This window comes from Lynx canadensis, chromosome Y (assembly GCF_007474595.2).
Source record: "Lynx canadensis isolate LIC74 chromosome Y, mLynCan4.pri.v2, whole genome shotgun sequence".
Lineage (NCBI taxonomy): Eukaryota > Metazoa > Chordata > Mammalia > Carnivora > Felidae > Lynx > Lynx canadensis.
In genome coordinates, this window is record NC_050200.1 from 137,635 (window position 1) to 157,998 (window position 20,364).

The following is a 20,364-nucleotide window of genomic DNA, read 5'->3' on the forward strand; positions in this document are numbered from 1 at the left end:
AGTCTCATATGAATTCAAGACTAGCCAATGATTAGATTACTGGCACTTCATCAATAACTGCTCTTCATCTTTATGGCCAGTGCTTTACATGCTCAAATATAATAAAAGCCTTCACTGTTTCTGAATCACACACTTCAAACACTTTTTAAAGACAAAATAAAAACAAACCAATAAAATAAAATTTAAAGAACCAAAAATTCATCTTGCAAATCTTTGCATCAAGTCTACTTTGTACCCTGAAATTCAACCTTTTTTTTTTCTAACCTTTTAATTTATATCCTAAATTAGTTCTTTTTTTACAGTGGTCATATAAATTCCAACATTTCTGAACACTTAAAACTTAGCAACACACACACAGAATAGTGTCTGTCTAGGAAAAACCCAAGCTACCTACCTTTAAACTAGATTCATAGTCTGTGTTCACTTTGAACATAAGCCCAAGTCGCAAATGAATTTCCTTGGCTCGACAAAAGCTGGGATCAACATAAAGCACCTCCTGAAATGCTTTAATTGCCCTGAAACAAAGACAAAAGAATCTAAACTTTTAGTCTTTATATGTATTTTCCTTGGCACTTCAGGAAACATTCCTGTTACACAATTCTGACAGAAATTACAACTTTCTGAAAATCTTACGAACATTTTTAGATTAGAAAAAGATATGGAAACTCAATCGTTTCCAAATTCACATTCACAGATCATTCAACAGTAAAGGTTTAATAACATTTTCAGTGACAATAACTGCTTTTTAAATTTTTCTGAAGCATCTCAGATGGGGACGATAGGAAAGGTTTTAAAAGGCCAAGAGGGTAAGAGTGTTAATCCTCATTTTATACTGCTCCAGAAAGATCTACATTTAGAAACTTCACTTGCCTATCACATTTTTGTTTAGATTCTACCTGTAATCTGTTATTAGTATAATGTAATATATATAAGGCTGGTAATTATTTCTTCCAGATGGAATTCCTACAGTACAGTCTTTTCTGTAAACTATCTTACCTCAATAGGAATGCAGTACCACCTTTGTCATAAATCAAGGACCTATGTTAGCAGGATTGCTTCTTCTTCTGACCTTCCTAATCTACTTCCACCTTCATTTGTCTATCACTTTATCTTTGTCTAATTCTATATCTTCTTAATTACTTGGTCTTTTTAAAAATTCCTGATTACTAGTAGAGAAAAGCCAAATATGCTGGATAAATTTTGAATATTTTTTAGTATGTGAACTATGTAAATTATTACTTCCTCAAAAATGAATAATACATGAGACCCCCCCCCCAAAAAAAAAAAAAGTCCACTGACCACTGACTGAATAGTGTAGGGGTTAGGGGCAACCCCCAGAGCAACAAGAAAATCCAGTTGTAACTTTTTACCCCCCAAAACCTTAATTATTAATAGCCTACTGTTGCCTGGAATCCTTATCGAAACCATAAAAATTCAACTAACACGTATTTTGTATATGTATTATAAAATACATTCTTATAATAAAGTACAGAAAACAAAATGTTAACAAAATCATAAGGTAGAGAAAATACACCTAGAAGCAACAAAATATATCATGTAAAGACCACCTGTGCAGTTCAAACTTGTTTGTTCAAGTATCAACTGTACTGTATTCTCTAAACTCCTCAAGGGTCACTATTTACAATCTTACGTGTTTCCAAAGTCAATTTCCTCTTACCAAAAAAACATACAGATACCACGTATACCATAAATAAGGACAAAGACACACTATGTCTTTAGTAAGTCATTTTGGTTATGTTCCTACTTCTAAAGTTGTGTAGTTTTATATGCATTTATTACAAAATTTATTGCAAAATTTACTGCAGAGTATTTTAAAAGGTAAGCATTTTTTGGAAAACATATAGACATTACTTTAAGATAAATAATCAAAATTTACATTCATCTCGCAGAACCAAACAATGTCAAACACAAATTAAAGCAGTATTTTCCACCTGTACTAATTTATCTCTTCTGATTTCATGCTCTTATCTTCAATTTAAGGGGGTCCACAAGTTATCATAGCTATGTGGAAATATTTGTCATACACACATTCACACACACGTAAGTGGAAACATGGTTTAAATCAACTTACCAGTGAAATGCATTGTAGTAGAAGTAAACCAAACCAAGGCCGTATAAAAAGGCAGCATTCTGTTAAAAAAAATTTTTTCATTGTAAAAGTTTTTACAGCTGTTTCCTACTTATTAGAAATCTGGTACATTATGCTTTTATGTTCTGAAAATTCTACCATACATTACATAATACACTTAAAAGAAAACAATGAGGTCATTCAGTAACATGCAATTCAGAAAAGCCAAACTACTTCAAGTATTTTCAATTCTGAGGCACCTAGGTGGCTCAGTCACCTCAACATCTGACTTCGGCTAAGGTCATGATCTTATGGTTCATGAATTTAGGACCCTATCAAACTCTGCTTGGGATCCTCTGCCCACCACACCCCCCACCCCCATTCTCCTCCTCCCCTGCTCACTCTCTTTCTCTCTAAAAGAAATAAACATTTAAAAGAAGAAAACAGGTATTTTCACGTTCTTTTTAATGAAGCCCAAAATGAAAACATGAAACTTACATTCTTAAAACTTATGTGAAATCACACAAAAGAACAAAACAACCCAAGTAATCCAGAGAATAAACAAAGCAGGAGGTGTAACACTTCCTGCTACAAACTACAGCATATAAAACCAGTATGGTATTGGCATAAAAATGGAACTATAGGCCAAGAGAACAGAATAGAGAGCAGAAAATTAATCCCCCACATTTACAGTCAACTATTTCTCAATCAGGGAGCCATGAACATCTGAACATCTGATAACAAAAGGACTGTGTCTTCAAAAAATGGAGTTGAAAAAAATGGATAAATATATGCAGAACTATGAAACTGGACCTCTTTCTTACAGTACTCCCCCAAATTAATATGAAATCAATTGAAGACTTAAACATTATACTCAATACATAATACCCTAAAACTCCTGGAATAAAATTTGGAAAAGCAGCTCCTTGACAGTGGTTTTGACAAAGATTTCTTGGGTTGACATGAAAAGCACACACAACACAAGTAAAAATCAACAAGTAGGACATTAAATGTAAAATCTTCTGAACAACAGAATAATTAAAAACATGAAAAGAATGGGAGGTAATTTCTGCAAACCACGTATCTTGTAAGGAGTTAACAACAAAAAGAATCTAATTAAAAATGGGCACAGGGGGGCACCTGGGTGGCTCAGTCGGTTAAGCGGCCGACTTCGGCTCAGGTCATGATCTCGCGGTCCGTGAGTTCGAGCCCCACGTCGGGCTCTGGGCTGACAGCTCAGAGCCTGGAGCCTGTTTCGGATTCTGTGTCTCCCTCTCTCTGACCCTCCCCTGTTCATGCTCTGTCTCTCCCTGTCTCAAAAATAAATAAAACGTTAAAAAAAAAAAAAAATTAAAAAAAAAAAAATGGGCACAGGAACTAAACATTTTTCCAAAGAAGACATTTAAATGGCCAAGACATAAACAGATGCTCAACATCTAATCATCAAGGAGGTACAATTCAGTAACACAACAACATACCACCTTTACACCTCTTTGAATGGCTATCATGAAAATGTCAAGAGATAATGAATGTTCGCAAGGATGTAAAAAAAGGAAACCTAGTACACTCCTGATGGAAATATAAATTGGTTCAACAATTATAGAAAATACAGAGGTTGTTTACAAAAATTAAAAAGAGATCTACCATATGATCAAGCAATTCCACCAGTGTATATTTATCCAAAGTAAATGAAAATAGGGTATTGAAAGGACATATACATACTCCTGTGTTCAGTGCAACATTATTCACAAGAGCCAAGATATATAAAAACAACCTAAGGTACCATCAACACATGAATAGATAAGTAAGATGTTACACACACACACACACACACACACACACACACACACACACAGAGCACAATACTATTCAGCCATAAGAAAGTACATCCTCCCATTTGTAACAATATAAGTGGTAAGTAAAAACAACCAGAAAAACAGAAAACCAGTAAAAACTGTCAGAAAAAAACCCAGCACTACATGGTATCAATAACATGTGGTATCAAAAAAGCCAAACTTGGGGTGCCTGGGTGGCTCAGTCGGTTAAGCGTCTGACATCGGCTCAGGTCATGATCTCACGGTCCGTGAGATCAAGCCCCTCGTCGGGCTCTGTGCTGACAGCTCAGAGCCTGGAGCCTGCTTCAGATTCTGTGTCTCCTTCTCTCTCTGACCCTTCCCCATTCATGCTCTGTCTCTCTCTGTCTCGAAAATAAATAAATGTAAAAAAAATATATAAATAAATTTTAAAAAAAGCCAAACTTGTTAAAATACAGAGTAAGTGATGGTTACCACAGGAAGACACGTGAAGGGCATAGGACAGGTTTTATTTCAAACTACCAGTGGGTAGAAAGATAACCCCTAGAAATCTACTGCACACACAGTTCAGCAAACACAGAGAACCATACTGTATTATAATCAACAAACTTGCTAAGAGACAAAAAGACTTGCTTACTATTCCAACCAGGGTGCCTGGGTGGCTCAGGCAGTTAAGCATCTTACTTCAGCTCAGGTCACCATCTTACGGTTCATGAGTTTGAGCCCCGCATCAGGCTCTGTGCGGACAGGTGGGAGCCTGCTTGGGATTCTCTCTCTCTCTCTCTCTCTCTCTCTCTCTCTGTCCCTCCCCGACTCATACTCTCTCTCTCTCAGAAGTTAACATTTAAAAAAATTTTTAAAAAGGAATTATTCCAACTACCAAGAAGAAATAATAAAATAATACAAATTAAAATGATACATATATAAAAAATATAATACAATGTATACATACATAAAATATACAATACATATATAAAAAATAATACAAATATAAAATAATACAAAGTGAGATACTAACTACTGCTACAATGGCAATCATATTACAATATGTATATATGAAATTAACATGTACATCTTAAATTTACAATGTTACAGATCAAATATTTCAACAATAAAAATAAATTTAAAAATGACCAGTATGTACTTGAAAAGATGTTCATATCATTACCCTTCACAGCAATGAAAACCGAAATCACAGCAAGATATCTCCACCTACCTAAGATGGCAAAAATAAAAAAGACAATAACGAGTACTGACAAGGTTATGGAGAAACTAGTACTGTCAGAGATAATCATGGGTCAATGCAAAAGGATACCATAAAGACTTACAGGGATCTCTTCTTGTCAGTTTTACATCTGTTTTGAAGATTAGGTATAATTTTCTACAAAATATATAATTTATGAAATTCTCTCTCTGTATAATTCAGAAACAAGTGAGGTTCAGAGGATTTATAATTTGTCAAAGTGTCTGTCACAAACCCTAGTTTCATGTGATCATCAATAATAACTCTATATAATGTGTCTGTGTTAAAGAAAAAAAGATGTGGCTGAACGTTACCAAGATGATGACAGAGATAGCAGACTCCTGACATTCCCTCCTCCCAGGGTTGGACCAAATATACAGCAACACGTGGATTAATTCCCTAAGTGAAATTCAAAACTTAGCTGAGTGACTCCTACATATCAGGTAGTTGATAAAATATCCTCATCAAAACAGGCAGGAAGACCAAGACACTCTTATACCATAAACCCCACAATTCCCCTCCTAATTCTGCCTTTAACAATCACAAGCCTTCTCTAACTTCAGTCTTCTCCATGAGGAACAAAGTGTTTGGACCACAAACTTATGGGCCCAACTTTTAAGACTGCCACCTAAAATCACCAAGGTCTGGAATTTGACATTCATGAGTCCCTCAGGACCATCGCCAAAAAAAGGAAGGAAGGAAGGGAGGAAGGGGAGGAAGGAAACGGAAGGAAGGAGAGGGAGGAGAGGGAAGGAAGGAAGGAAGGAGAGGGAGGGAGGAGAGGGAAGGGAGGGATGGGAGGGACGGAGGGAGGGGAGGGGAGGGAGAAAGAGGAAGGGGAGGGGAGGGGAGGGGAGGGGAGGGGAGGGGAGGCTGAGCCAACTGAGTTGGCTGAGTGGCTGAGTGGCTGAGTTGGTTCAGTTTGGCTGACAGCTCAAAGCCTGGAGCCTGCTTCAGATTCTGTGTCTCCTCTCTCTCTCTGCCCCTCCGCTGCTCATGCTGTCTCTCTCTCTTAAAAGTGAATAAATGTTTAAAAAAGAATTCTTTAAAAAAATTACCAGCTAGAAGAGCAAAAAAAGGTGAAAAGGAGTTATGAAACACCATCAAAAGGAAAACATAAAAGCATTTTGTAAACCCAGGTACAAAAGAGAAAAACGAAGAGAAAGAAGATATATTTAAAGCAATAAATGCTGAAAAGCGGATATATCTGGAGACATGAACATCCAGACTAATGAGGTACAAAAGAACCCAAGAGATTCAACCTAAAAGGGCCAGCCACATCAACATGCATTATAATTAAAATTAAATTGTCAAAAACAAAAGAGAATTTTTTTTTGAATTTTTTTTCAACGTTTATTTATTTTTGGGACAGAGAGAGACAGAGCATGAACGGAGGAGGGGCAGACAGAGAGGGAGACACAGAATCGGAAACATGCTCTAGGCTCTGAGCCATCAGCCCAGAGCCCGACGCGGGGCTCGAACTCCCGGACCGCGAGATCGTGACCTGGCTGAAGTCGGACGCTCAACCGACTGCGCCCCCCAGGCGCCCCCCCCCTTTTTTTTTTTTTTTTACAAAAGAGAATTTTGAAAACACTGAGGGAGAAGTGACATTTCACATACAAGGGAACACCAATAAAACTACAAGGAGATGTGTCATCAGAAACTTTCCAGGGCAGAAGAGGATACATTTAAAATACTCAGGGCGCCTGGGTGGCGCAGTCGGTTAAGCGTCTGACTTCAGCCAGGTCACGATCTTGCGGTCCGTGAGTTCGAGCCCCGCGTCGGGCTCTGGGCTGATGGCTCAGAGCCTGGAGCCTGTTTCTAATTCTGTGTCTCCCTCTCTCTCTGCCCCTCCCCCGTTCATGCTCTGTCTCTCTCTGTCCCAAAAATAAATAAACGTTGAAAAAAAAAATTAAAAAAAAAATACTAAAAAAATTGTCAACCAAGAATACTATACTAAACAAAGCCATCTTTCAGAATGAAGAAGAGAAAATGCTTTTCCCCAACAAAAACTAAGAAACTTCATCATCACTATACCTGCCTTACCAGAAATCCCAAAATGAGTTTTTCAAGAGGAAATAAAAAGATGCTAATTAATACCATCATAAAAACATATGAATGTAAATGTAAAATTCACTGGGTAAATGTAAATATACACTCAAATTCATATTCTCTTAATATTGTGGCAGTAATATATAATTCATTTACAAGTCTAATACAGGTCTAATTTAAAAAACATTAAGTGTTAAAAAAACATTAAGTGCAATAGTTTATCATTACATAAACAATTTAAGAATATCTTAACTGTAACATCAACATTTGAATGGGAAAGAAAAAGATGAAAAGTTTGTATGCAAAGTTACCAGATAAAACAATGTTATAAATAAAAGATATTTTATGTAAGCTTCCTGGTAAATACAAAGGAAAAACTTGTAGTAGTGATATAAAAGACTACTATAAAAAGTCAAAGCATGTCAGCACCAAGTAATCTAATCACATGAAGAAAACACCCAGATTATAAAAAGGAACAAAGGCTTTACATTACATCAAGGACACTAAAATGGTATTTGTAAATCCTTACCTACCGATAATTAAACAGAAACTGATACAAAAAACATAGAATGCCTGAATACATTTAAAAAAAAAATCCAGTGATATGCTGCTGCCTAAGATACACAGGAGAGTGAAGAGAAAAAGATTATCTGCAAGGTAACCAAAAGAAGGCGGTAAGAGCTACATTTGTATCAGACAAAAAAAAGATTTGAAGGTAAAGACGGCCAAAAAAGGTCAAAGAAAGTCACTAGTAACTACACACACACACACACACACACACACACACACACACACACACACACAGGTCACTATATCACAATTATTGAAAGTTATTTATGTATCCACCACCAGAACACCTGAACATACAAAGCACCAGAACACCTGAACATACAAAGCAGATCACCTCAGAATTAAAAGCAGAAATAAATACTAGTGCCTGGCTGGCCCAGTCTCAGGATTATGGGTTTGAGCCCCATGGTGGGTGTAGAGATTACCTCAAAAATAAAAGTTTAAAAACTAATTATAAGAAATTAAAGTAGAAATAAATACCAATACAATAAAAGTTGTGACTTTAATACCCTACTCTGGACAACAGATGGATCACCCAGAGAATTAAAAGGGACACAGCAAATTAGAATAACAGACAACACATGAACCTCACAGACATACATGAAACATTTCATCCAACATGGTCAGAATATACATTCTATTCAAGCACACATGGAACATCTTCTGGGATAAATCACATGTTAGCACATAAAACAAGTCTCAAATTTAAGAACGGGTGAAGTCTTATCTTCTCAGACTACAATGAAAGGTATGAACTCAGTAAAAGAGGATCAACAGGAAAATTCACAAACACAGGGACATCAAACACACTCCTGAAGAACCAGTGAATCAAAGAAATTAAAAGGGAAATTAAAAATTGCTTGAGCCAAATGAAAATCAACACACAAATATATAAAGTTATGTGACAGAGCAAAAGTAGTTCCAAGACAGAAGTTTATGGCAAACAAATTTCAGTTTTATTGTTTACTTTAGCAACCATCTGAAAAAGAAAAGCCCACTGGAAATTGATAAGGAAAGCAAAGGCAAAAGACATGTAGCTGAATTTAAATATCCTAACAGCTTGCAGCCCACTGATAGACACCTGAAACATGCAGAGTGTGACCCTCCCCTAGGCACTCATGCCTTAGTGCCTTAATGTTGTTTTATTAAACACTAAAAGTAGTATCTTCACAGCAGCTAGCTCCTCAAAGTCTTGAACACTTTCCTTCCAAATTCCTTAGAGATTTAGGCTACCCCTAACCTCCATTAATTTAATAGTATATAATCAGCTATTCCTCACAATCCCAGTGCAGCACTTTCTGCCCACAGTGTAGCAGGATTCTCAGAGTCTTGACACAGAGGCTTTCCTTTCCAGGAAGCAACTTTATTCATGCCAGCACTGCTCAGTTGGATTCATACCCGAAGAATTGAGCCCTGAATGCCACATGGCATAGTTTTTTTATACATTTTCTATTTCCCTGTCTCCCATATATGGTAACACACAAACACGCAGTCTGATTAAGTGGTCCCACATTACAGGGTCTGAAGGATGCTGTCCCGTACACGTATGGCCAGGTTGTCTGAGGTTATTTATTTCCCTCCCTTTACAGAGTGGACCCTACCATATTCCCCTCTTTGATGCTCAGACCCTTCTACTTTTGGGTTAAAGAGCATCATCTTGGTTTAGAGGTTTATATTTCCAAAACATCATTACATGAGTGGCCATCTTTCCTTCAACCATGGCCTCAATGAGACTGGAGACAGACTATACAACCAGGAAAGCTAAGCAGGGTAAGAGGAAGCACCCTCCCAAAATTAGGAGGGTAATTCCCATGAGGGTTTTGAATCCCCGCCTCCAACCCCCAAGTTAAAAACCATCTTCCAAATTCTCCCTGGGCTTCCAACCATTCCAGGTCTGGAGGGGGACATGAGCAATTCTTCTTCAATCTGTGATCTCCTCTATGACTTTTCCCTCATCAACTACGTAGGCACCAGAGGCTCTGTTTAAATTTTCCACAAACACCTCCCTCAGAAATAAGCAAGTTATCTAAAGCCAAGTGATTTTGACAGAGGGCACTGAGTATTTTGGTTCACTGCTCAGGAAGAACTAATGGCAGTTTCCTTGGTTATAATTTCTACAACTGCTTGCAGTCTGATTGTGCGGTTTAGCACATAAAACGGAGTGCAGTAGCCCCAGGACCCATCCTCTGCACAGGTGACAGGGCCATAATATTAGATTATACACTTGGGAGGCCACTCATCTTTACAACTGCCAATTCACAAGGCATTCACAATTCCTTTAAGTCTCCCTATCTCTGTACATTTGAACTCCCAGATGTTCCCCCCTAGCAAGACGGAGCAAGAAAAATAGATGGACAGATAGCACCCAGTACACATGATCCTGACAAGTATAGGCTGTTTCCCCTCATATCCAGTATAGTCCAAATGGGGCCTGTCATTTAATGGCTGCGTCTATGTTGTCCCAGGCCTGTCAGAGATGAGAGAAGTCAGACAAGGGGTAGCATCCCACTGGAGGTGACCCAGGGACACCCAGCATTGAGTTTTCCAGGTGGTTGAATTATAAAACCTTTGGCCCAGGAATGCTAAGTTTCCAACAGGGATGGTGAACTTTTTTCCCCACCAGGCCAGACAGTTCTTCCCAATGATTGAGGTTTTGAGGAGCCAAATACTGGTAATGGAACTGGGGTATTTGTTCCATTATAAAGCTTGCAGGAATCTAATTTCCAGGCCTCCCATGGTCACTGATCCCCCATGTTGGTTCCCCCACATACATAGCATGAAGACACTTTAGTGTCTAGGGTATAGTCTCTGCCAGGACTAGAAACAAGTTCCTTCCTGGGACTGAAATGGGAGGGGGCTGCCTCTTATTTCTTTGTAGAAGGAGTGGAAGAACTTGATGGGCCGTGATTGAAGCAGTGGTACTGACTCTTGAAATATAGCACAGTCCCTGGGTAATGGGAAATAACGTTAGGAATTCCCTGAGCCTGCACTGATGGGTTAACAAGGCATAAAGAATTACAAAGCCAGAGGATGCTCACACCCAAGTTTGGGTAAACAAGATTAGGTAAACAGGGCAGGGCAAAGGCCCCATTATAGAGAAGGTGGAGCAGAGGCCCCAGTATAGAGAGGGTAGGGCAAAGGTCCCATTACAAAGGTATATGAAATAAATAAGATTAGGTATGCAGGGCAGATACAGCCCCCCGCCTGCCCGCCCCCCCCCCAAATTTAGTACTAAAGCAGAAAGCTGCTTTCACAGGAAAGAAGGACCAAATTAGGTAAACAGGTAAATAGGGCTACAGACTGCAGCAGGGTAAAGGGAGCTGATAAGCAAAAGAAAGGTGCCTTGTTGACCCTGGAGTTACATGCACTGTTTTTCTCCTCCCCTAGACCAGTTTAGGTAAACAGAGGTGGTGCCTCACATCTGCTGTAAACAACCTTCCACCTGGATGCCTGGGCGCCAGGATTTTGTTTTGTATTAACCGAAACCCCCAACCCTGCATATCTTCAAGATCCCCTTTCCCTCACTCCATGAGTTAATGTTCACAGTTTAATTGTCTCTTTGTGCACGTCCATCACCATGTTTATAAGCCCTCTGATCCCAATAAAAACAGAGCAAGGACCCTTAATCAGGGCTCTTGTCTTCTCCTGGACATGAGCCATCTCTCATATTTAAATCCTGCACCCCATTTTCTTGCTAGACAAAAAAGGACTCTACACCCCAAGTCTACAACAGATGGTGACCCTGATGTGACAGAAGAAAAAGAAAAGGCGACTACGGGCCAACATGGCCAGGGAGCCCATGAGGCCAGGAGGCAGTGGGACACAAGGAACGCAAGATGCTGCAGAACAATCTTAAGGAGCTCCAAGAAAAAGAAAAGAAAAAAATGCACTGGGTACAGTCTCTTCCTGATGAGGTAAGGGATAAAGCGAAACCATATTGGGATTCCCTGCCAAGGAACTTTTTGAGAGATCTATCATGGGAAAACTCCCTAGCCCCTAAACAAAAGTGCTATATGTGAATTCTTCAGTCCCTAGGAGAGATAGCAGGGACCACTCTAAATTATAAGACACTCCTTAGATTATTGCCTGTCCAACAAAATTGCCCTTGGTTCCCAGAACAAGGAATTTATGGACTTGACGAGTGGGAATGAGTAGGAAAAACACTGAGGGTCAGGCATTCTGAAGGGGCTAATATCCCCCCTGCAGTAATCCGCATCTGGTCCATCATCTGCACTGCCCTTCCCTCCTTGAGCTTGAACACTCCAGGTGCTTTTGGATCCCGGTCTGTGCCTTGCGAGGGATAAAGTATGGTCTCTGTTGGGTGAGCTCTGCCTTGACTTCAGTTCCACAACCACAGGTGGTATGTTTCAGGCCAGGCCTCGTGGGTTGCCTTCAGCCCACACTCCTGGGATCTCAGAGGGAAGCTCAGGCGTCGGTTGTGAGACTGCAGAGACGCCACTCTTCCCCTTGAGGAATCGTGAGAGTCACAATCTTTGCTTCCGGTTTCCGTAGGGTCAGAGCAGCCTGTCCCCGACAGTGGAAAGTTATCTGGGACTGCAGCCTTCCCAACAGGTCACGGCCCATTAGAGCCACAGGGCAGTCGGGGAGGTACAGGAATTCATGGATGACTTCATGGCCAACTAAACTGCATCGTTGAGGCAGCAGGAAGGGACGGTGCGTCCGACTGCCTGTGGCCCCCACAATGGTGGCTTGTCTCTGTGAGAGGGGTCCACGGGTTGGGTCACTACTGAGTGTTCTGCTCCAGTATCCACCATAAAGTCAATGGGTTGCCCCCCGCCCCCCATTCATTCAGACCATGGGCTCCTGGGGGCCTAACAAAATATAGCCGGTCTGTCCTAGTCCTCCTCATAGTCCTTGTTGGCGGCTAGCCCCACAAAGTCATCTTCGGGGGCCCCATGAGGACCTGGAGCCAGTTAATACCAGCCCTGGACCACATGGTCTCTTTCTTTCTGCTTGGGACCTTGCTGACAATCGGCCCTCCTGATGGGAGTAAGCACACTGATTCCACCCTAATTTTGATCCAGGGCTACACCTTCCTCCCCAGCGGTCCCCTTTCTAGCCGTGAACCTTTCCTTGCAGGGCACCTTTCCGGGAACATTCTGACTGCTCCACTATGGCAGTAGCTAACAAGCCTGCCTGTTTTCCCTTCTTTTGGCATTCTTCCTTCCGTTGTCACCTGGCCATGGTTAACCAACACCTGGGTTGCTACTTCTAGCAACTCACTGGCATTCAGGCCAGTGAAACCCTCTAGGTTTTGCAGCTTAGGTAGAATGCCCCCGAGCCCGAGCTACAAAAGCTGCATTAACCATCTGCTGATTAGCGGGCGCTTCTGCATCAAAGGGATGAAATGCCTCACATAGTCTCTCCGAAAACTGGCTTGGGCATTCCTCAGGTCCTTGTAGCACTTCTGATGTTTCACTCATATTTACGGTGCTTTCTCCATGCCATTTAGAAGCGCTTCTTGATACTATTCAGTCCTTGCAAACCCTCCCTCTGTACCTGTAGCATCTGGCTCCCATTTGGGGTCCTCCCCAGGGAAATGAATCCAAGCATAGGCCTGGGGGTCTAGTGCCCCAGCTGGGGCATTCCCCTCTAACCATTTTAAGGCTGCCAGGTAATTCAACGATGCTTCTCTGTTTTGAAGAGGTCAGGAGAGGTTGGAAGAAGTCATCCAGGTAGGTTTGTAGGTTTGAATTATGGACCATCACAGCCTGGGGTTTCTCCATATAGGAGGGGGTACGGTGTTTCCAGTTTAGGAGGTCCATAATGGTAAAGGGTTGGAACACAAAAACATGCTGGCCTCCTTGGATCTGGTCTTCCTGGTTTCCCTCAGTGGCATCTGTAGGGCTCCCTGGTGTGGCTGCAGGGAGGGACCACCTCAGCTGGTCTGATTCTCTAGTCAGTCGCCTTCTAGGAGGTATATGTGGGGTTCAGACTGGCAGTCCAGGTAAGTGAGTCACATTACGGGAGGCCAGCGGTGCTAGGGGTGGTGAGGTCTTGAGACTAAGGGCAGACTCTGATTCGGTTCGGCAGCTAGAGTGATTGAAGGCACAGGTGGCAGTGAGGGGTCCAGTGGGACATGTGGTGGGGTTTCTTCAGGTTCTCCCGACAGTATGGGCTTTTTAATTTCTGGCCAGTATTTGGAGGAAGCTGTGATGCGAGCTATCCTAACTTTAAAGCTCTTTTCAATACAGAGTTTCAGCCAAGGAGGCTAGGTCTTGCCAACAGTAATGTAAGGAAATTGGTCTGGGTGGCCTGGGTCCCCCACGATGACCCTGAATATTCAGCTAACTACTTCCTTATCAAGTGAGACCACCCCAACTGATAGCCAATCAATTTCACAGAATGTCCAGAGCTTTCTGGGTGCTGATTTCACACATAATTTCCTGAATATCTCTTTCTGAAATTTCTCAACATACACCCTAGGGGTGTTAGTTTACTCTGCTTTCCACCCATTTCTTCCCCCTAACAGACAACTTTCATGCACACAAGGGGAAAAAAGAGGAAGTTGGGGGACTAGTTTGGAGAGGATACACACTCGCTTTTGTCAATTTCTGGCCACTCTCCCCTTGGAGATATTTCAAATTAGCATTGGCATGTTCAGTTTCAATCCCTGACTGGGATCAGACTCCAAGGAAGTCTGATGTCGCCTTTAGATGTATGAGGTCTCCACAAAACCATGGATCAGGAGTCAACACTGGTTTCAGCCGCTGGTCAGGTTGAAACCTTTCCATTGTCTGTCTCATTCACACACATTCACATGACTCCAGCCCACCGCCCTATATTCAGCGCCTTAGAGTCGCAGCTTTGTTCCACGTCCCTTGTGGAATTACTAGGGCAACTCTGGGAAGTGATCAGACTCCCCTCCTGCCTCTTAGAGCCAGGTCTTTCAAAACAAACCTGGGTTCTTACCAGTCTGACGGGTAGCCCTCCTTAAGCTTGTTCCTGGGCCTCACTAATTCTCACCTTCCTGCACACAGAGATGGATTTATCTTCTCCAGAACAAGCAGTCCTCTGGCAACAGGCGAGGTAGCTTCTCTAGGCACACAGATGTTTGTATCCCAGCAGCAAAGGAGGTGGAAACACACTGACTCAACTGAACTCCAGCTCCCAAGCAACGTAACGGGATTCTTGCACAGAGAGTCGTGACACGGAGGCTTTTCTTTCCAGGAAGGAACTTTATTCATACCAGCAAAGCTCAGTTGGGTTTGTGCACACACAACTGAGCCCACAGTTTTTTATACATATTCTACTTCTTTGTCTCTCATATATGGTAACATGCAAACGTGGTCTCGTTGGGTGCTCGCATGTTACAGGGTCATGAGGAATGGTGTCACATAAACATGTAACCATGTTGCCCTGAGATCTTTTTTGGGTTTTGTTTTTTTCCTCCTTAGGGAGGTGATCCTACCAGAAAAGCTCCTGTCCTCATGCTTTAATAAAACCATCTTTTTGCACGAAAGATGTCTCGTGAATTCATTCTTAGCCATTTGCTCATGGAACACTTCAGGAATAGTATCAAGAATAATAACGTTAGTAATGAATTTTAAATCTATCAATGAAAAACATACACACTGATAATATACGATTTTGAGTAAAGGAATTGAATAAGACACAAATAAATGTAAAGATACCCATTTTCGTAAATAGGAGAATTAAATTTTGTTATTAATGTCCATATTACCCACATCCAACTATATAGTCACTGAAATCTCTATCAAGATTTCAATGTCAATTTTTAAAGAAACAGACAAAGAAAAAAGATTTTAAATTGGTATGAAACCACAAGAAATCCCCAAGTAGCCAAAGAAATGCAAAGAATAACAAAAGTTTGAAATATCACCCTTTCTGATAGAAATCAAAACAGAATGGGTACTGGAATAAAAAAACAAGGCACAAAGACCAAGAGAATAAAATTAACAACCCAGTAATAAACCCATGTATACAGACTACCAGTATTTGACAAGGGAACTATTAACACTCATGAGAGAAGAAGGTTCTTCAATGAATGGCCCTGAGAAAAGTGGATTATTTACATAAAAAAAAAACAATGAAACAAAGAAAAATATCTTAATAACATTTGCAAAGTAAACTCAGAAATGGACTGACAACAAACACCATAAAACTCCTAGATGAAGGAAGAAGTTCCCTGACACTGGTATGTTTCTTGGCAATGGTATTTTGGATATGACAACTAAAACACAAGCAAATCAGAAATGAATGTGATTATCGGGGTGCCTGGGTGGCTAAGTCAGTTAAGCATCTGACTTCAGCTCAGGTCATGATATCACAGTTTGTGGGTTCGAATCCTGTGTTAGGCTCTGTGCTGACAGCTCAGAGCCTGGGGCCTGTTTCAGATTCTGGGTCTCCCTCTCTCTCTGCCCCTCCCCTGCTTATATTCTGTGTCTGTCTCTCAAAAATAAATAAATGTTTAAAAAAATTTTTTTAATGTGATTACATCAAACTGGTAAGTTTCTGCACAGCAAAAGAAATGATCAACAAAATGAAAAACAATTCATGGTAAACCGTGTTAAGGATCCTCAAAAACTGAAATAAATGGGGTGCCTGAGTGGCACATTGGTTAATCATCCAACTTCAGCTCAGGTCACAATCTCACGAGCTCTACACTCACAGTACAAAGCCTGGTTGGAATTCTCTCCCCCACTCCGCTCTCTCAGACCCTCCCCTGCTCATTCTCATTCTCTCTTAAAAATAAACAAATAAACATTTAGAAAACCTTTTTAAAATTGGAGATCCAACTACCACCTGATCCCTCAATTTCACTTCTAGGTGGTATACCCAAAGAAAACAAAATCACTATCTGAGGAAATATCTACCATCTGAGTGTTTATTACAGCATTATTTATTATTTTTATTAGCCAACACATGGGAAAAAACCCAAAGTATCCATGCATGGATGAACAGATACAGAAAATGTGAGAAGAAAAGAGAGACACACAGACACAATGTGATATTATTAGGGAGGGAGGGAAGAAGAAAGGAAAAAAGAAAGAAAACACTGCCATCTGTTAACAACAGATAGACCTTGAGGGCATATGCTTACTGAAAGTCAGACAAAACATACTGCATAATCTTATTTATATGTGGAATTTTTTCAAGTTTTTATTCAAATTGCAGTTAACATACACAGTATTAGTTTCAGGTATACAACATAAGGAAGTCAACAGTTCCATACAACACCCAGTGCTCATCCTAAATGTACATCTTACTCCCCATCATCTATTTCAGCCATTCCCCACCCAACCATCTGTTCTGTAGAGTTAAAAGTCTGTTTCTTGGTTTGCCCCCCTCTCTCTTTTTTCCCTTTAGTTTCTTAGATGGCCAAGAGATACATGAAAAGATGCTCAACATCATTCATTATCAGGGAAATACAACCCCAAACTGCAATGAAGTATCTCACAACTGTAGAATTAACATTAGATATTCACCTTCAAAATTAACAACATGTGAGATAACAGGTGTTGGCATGCATGTGAAGAAAAGGAAACCATTAGGCACTTTTGGTAGGAATGCAAACTGTGCAGCCATTCTGGAAAATAGTGTGGAGGTTCCTCAAAAAGTTAAAAATAGAACTACCCTACTACATAGCAACTGTTCTACTAGATATTTACCCAAAGGATACAACAATGCTGATTTCAAAAGGATACAGGCAACCCTCTGTTTCCAGCAGCACTATCTACAATTGCAAACACCCCAAGCGCTCATCAACTGATGGACAGGAAAGAAGTTGTGTGTGAAATATTACTCAGCCATAGCAAAGAATGAAATCTTCCATTTGCAACAACATGAATGGAGCTAAAGTATATTACACTAAGTGAAAAATAAGTCTGTTAGACAAAGACAAATACCGTATGATTTTTTATTCACGTGGAATTAAGAAACAAATGAGCATATGTGGAATTTTAAAAACCAACCTCATAGAACCAAAGACCAGACTTGAGATGGAGAAGTAACTGGGTGAAGTCAAAAGGTACAAAATTCCAATAATAGTATAAATAAATGCTGAAGATATAGTATGATGACCAGAATTAATAATACTGCACTGTGTATTTGAAAACTACTAAGAAATCAAATGTTAAAAATTCTCATTAAAATAAATTCTTGCTGCACCAATGAATTGTAGCTATATGATGAATCTTAACTACATTTTTAATCACTTACATATATATAGTGAACATATATAATCACTAAATTTGAATGTATCAAAACTATGCTGTCTGTATAACCTTAAACTTACACAATATATCAATTAAATCACAATCAAACTGGAAAAATAATAGTGAATAGTGCCATTCTCATTTCCACCCACTGGCTGACTGTCCCATAATCCTTGATTATCAGAAATAATACCATATAATAGGCAGTTATTCAGTATGAACACAGACTTCTGAAGAACCCTCTTCAGCTTTGCTAGAGGGTACTGACTAGCTGGGGATGTTGATGAGTCTTTAGAGATCATTTCCACCAAAATATCAAGCCTGCCATTTCAGGATAGTGGGGAACGTGGTAAGACCAGTGAATTCCATGATCATGGCCCACTGCTGTAGGATCTGAAATAATGCTGTGTGGAACATAATGATGTTTAATATGGTATTCTCTAAGTCCACAGATGACAGTTTTGACAGAAGCATTTTACCAGGGAAGGCAAATCCACATATGGAGTATCTACTGTAATAATAAAATGTTGTCCCTTTCATGGTGGAAACCCTCCACTGTAATAAACCTAATGGGTAGCTTGTTGATTTCCATGGAAATAGTGCCATATGGGGGCTTATTATTGGCCTCTGCTTCTCACATATTGAGTACTCAGTGGTAGCCACACCCAGAACAGTAGTGGTTAAGTAGAATATATTTTGCTAAGATCATGCAGAGAGAAGGGGCTGATTGGTATTCACATAACCAGTCATTCTATCCACTTGATTATTAAAACACTCCTTGGCTGGTGTCACTCTTTGGTATTCACATGGAACAGAAATATCTTCACAACTGAGATGCATGGGTGGCTCAGTAGGTTAAGCATCTAACTTCAGCTCAGGTCATGATCTCATAGTCTGTGAGTTCGAGTCCGACAGCCTGCTTCAAATTCTGTCTCCCCCTCTCTCTGCCCCTTCCCTGCTTGTGCATGCCTGGTGTCTCGTTCTCAGAAATAAATAAACTTTAAAAAAAAATTAAAAAAATAAATGCCTTCCTATTTATTTCTCAAAGTACAAATACTTCTTCCACAAATTTCCTTGTAAAACAATTTTCCAATGGTGTTCCTTCTAAGTCCCTCATTCCAGCTAAACCACTGGACAAAGCCAATTATTTAGTATATAATTACACATCTGGCTATTACTCTCTCCAAAGAAAGTGAACAATTAGGTGTGGTGCTCAAAGCTCTACTCGCTAGGAAAATTACTGTGCAAGCATTCCAGTAATCCATTAAGTTCAAAGAAATAGGTCAACATCCTCCTTAACTTAAGGAGATTACAGTTAAGTACATGCCACAGAAATAACTAGGATGTTACAGATGTGGCACAGAAATAACAAACTTTCCTTATCAGATTAAGTCTCATCAGAACTTTAGATGTGGCCATTTTAAATTAAGTCTTTCACATACGGTTATCATTTGACTTGGATTCTGAAAGTGTGTACAATAAACTATAGGCAGGGATGTTTAACAGCATTGCAGGAATAATTCTGAAATTGTACCTCAAGCTCTGAGTAAGAATTTCTAAAAATAAGGGAAGCTAACAGAGTCATAAACCTGCGAACTCAAGTAAAATCAGAACAAGCGGCTTTGAATGAACTGCTGAGGATCATTAAAACTCTGGGTGAATTTGTCTGAAACATGGTTTCTTCAATGTTTGTAACCAGTAACTTAAGGAACTTTTCCTCTTAAACTATATATAACTCATAAGTAATCTCATAAGTAATCCTTGGTGAACAAAAACAATTATTTTTCCTCCATACCTGATCTTCTACAATTTGAAAACTATTATTAAGTATCCTTATCTTTATGGGAAAAATTATTTGCATAAATTCAGAAAGAACCTCTTCTCCTTGTAAAAAACATGATTGGAAACACTGGATATAACACAAAATATTTGACTGGGATGTCACATTTGAAAATAAGGTTCATTAAATAACATATGATCTGAGAATGGCGGGACTTTAAGGAACATTTAACACGCCAATGCTCATAAAGCCCGCTTTGGCAAAAGTGGCCTGAACCTAGCTAACAGTGTCCCCCGCTTTGGCGCTGAGGTTAAGGAAGCTCTTCCTGGCAAGCCCAGGAACCTCAGGATACTTTCAAGAACCCAAGAAAAAGGAATTCAACCAAATCTATATAATGCAGCAAAACATCGGGTGACAAATTCTTGGCTGTACTTTCTAGCCTTGAGAGGCTTTTAAAAACCTAATCTGAGAGGCACCTGGGTGGCTTGCTCAGTCGGTTGAGCGTCCAACTCTTGATTTTGGCTCAGGTCACGATCCTAGGGTGAGAGAGCCATGTCAAGCTCCATGCTCAGCTTTCTCTCTCCCTCCCTCCCTCTGCCCCTCTTCCCACTCGCAGG

At 40.1% G+C, this 20,364-nt stretch overlaps 1 protein-coding gene across 9 annotated transcripts in view; it reads right to left on the bottom strand.

Annotated features, from left to right (window-relative positions):
- Positions 1-20,364, bottom strand: part of LOC115508053 (lysine-specific demethylase 6A-like) — a 175,309-nt gene that overhangs the window by 99,553 nt on the left and 55,392 nt on the right. For 8 of the 9 annotated variants that reach the window (XM_032592296.2, XM_036064360.1, XM_030306461.2 and 5 more), the window contains exons 5-6: positions 2,093-2,151; positions 395-515 (exon numbers count right to left, since the gene is read on the bottom strand). The exons of the other annotated variant lie outside the window; for it this stretch is intronic. In XM_032592296.2, coding sequence (XP_032448187.1) covers positions 395-515; positions 2,093-2,151 — 180 coding nt within the window. The remainder of the gene's footprint in view (positions 1-394; positions 516-2,092; positions 2,152-20,364) is intronic. 9 annotated transcript variants of the gene reach the window in all.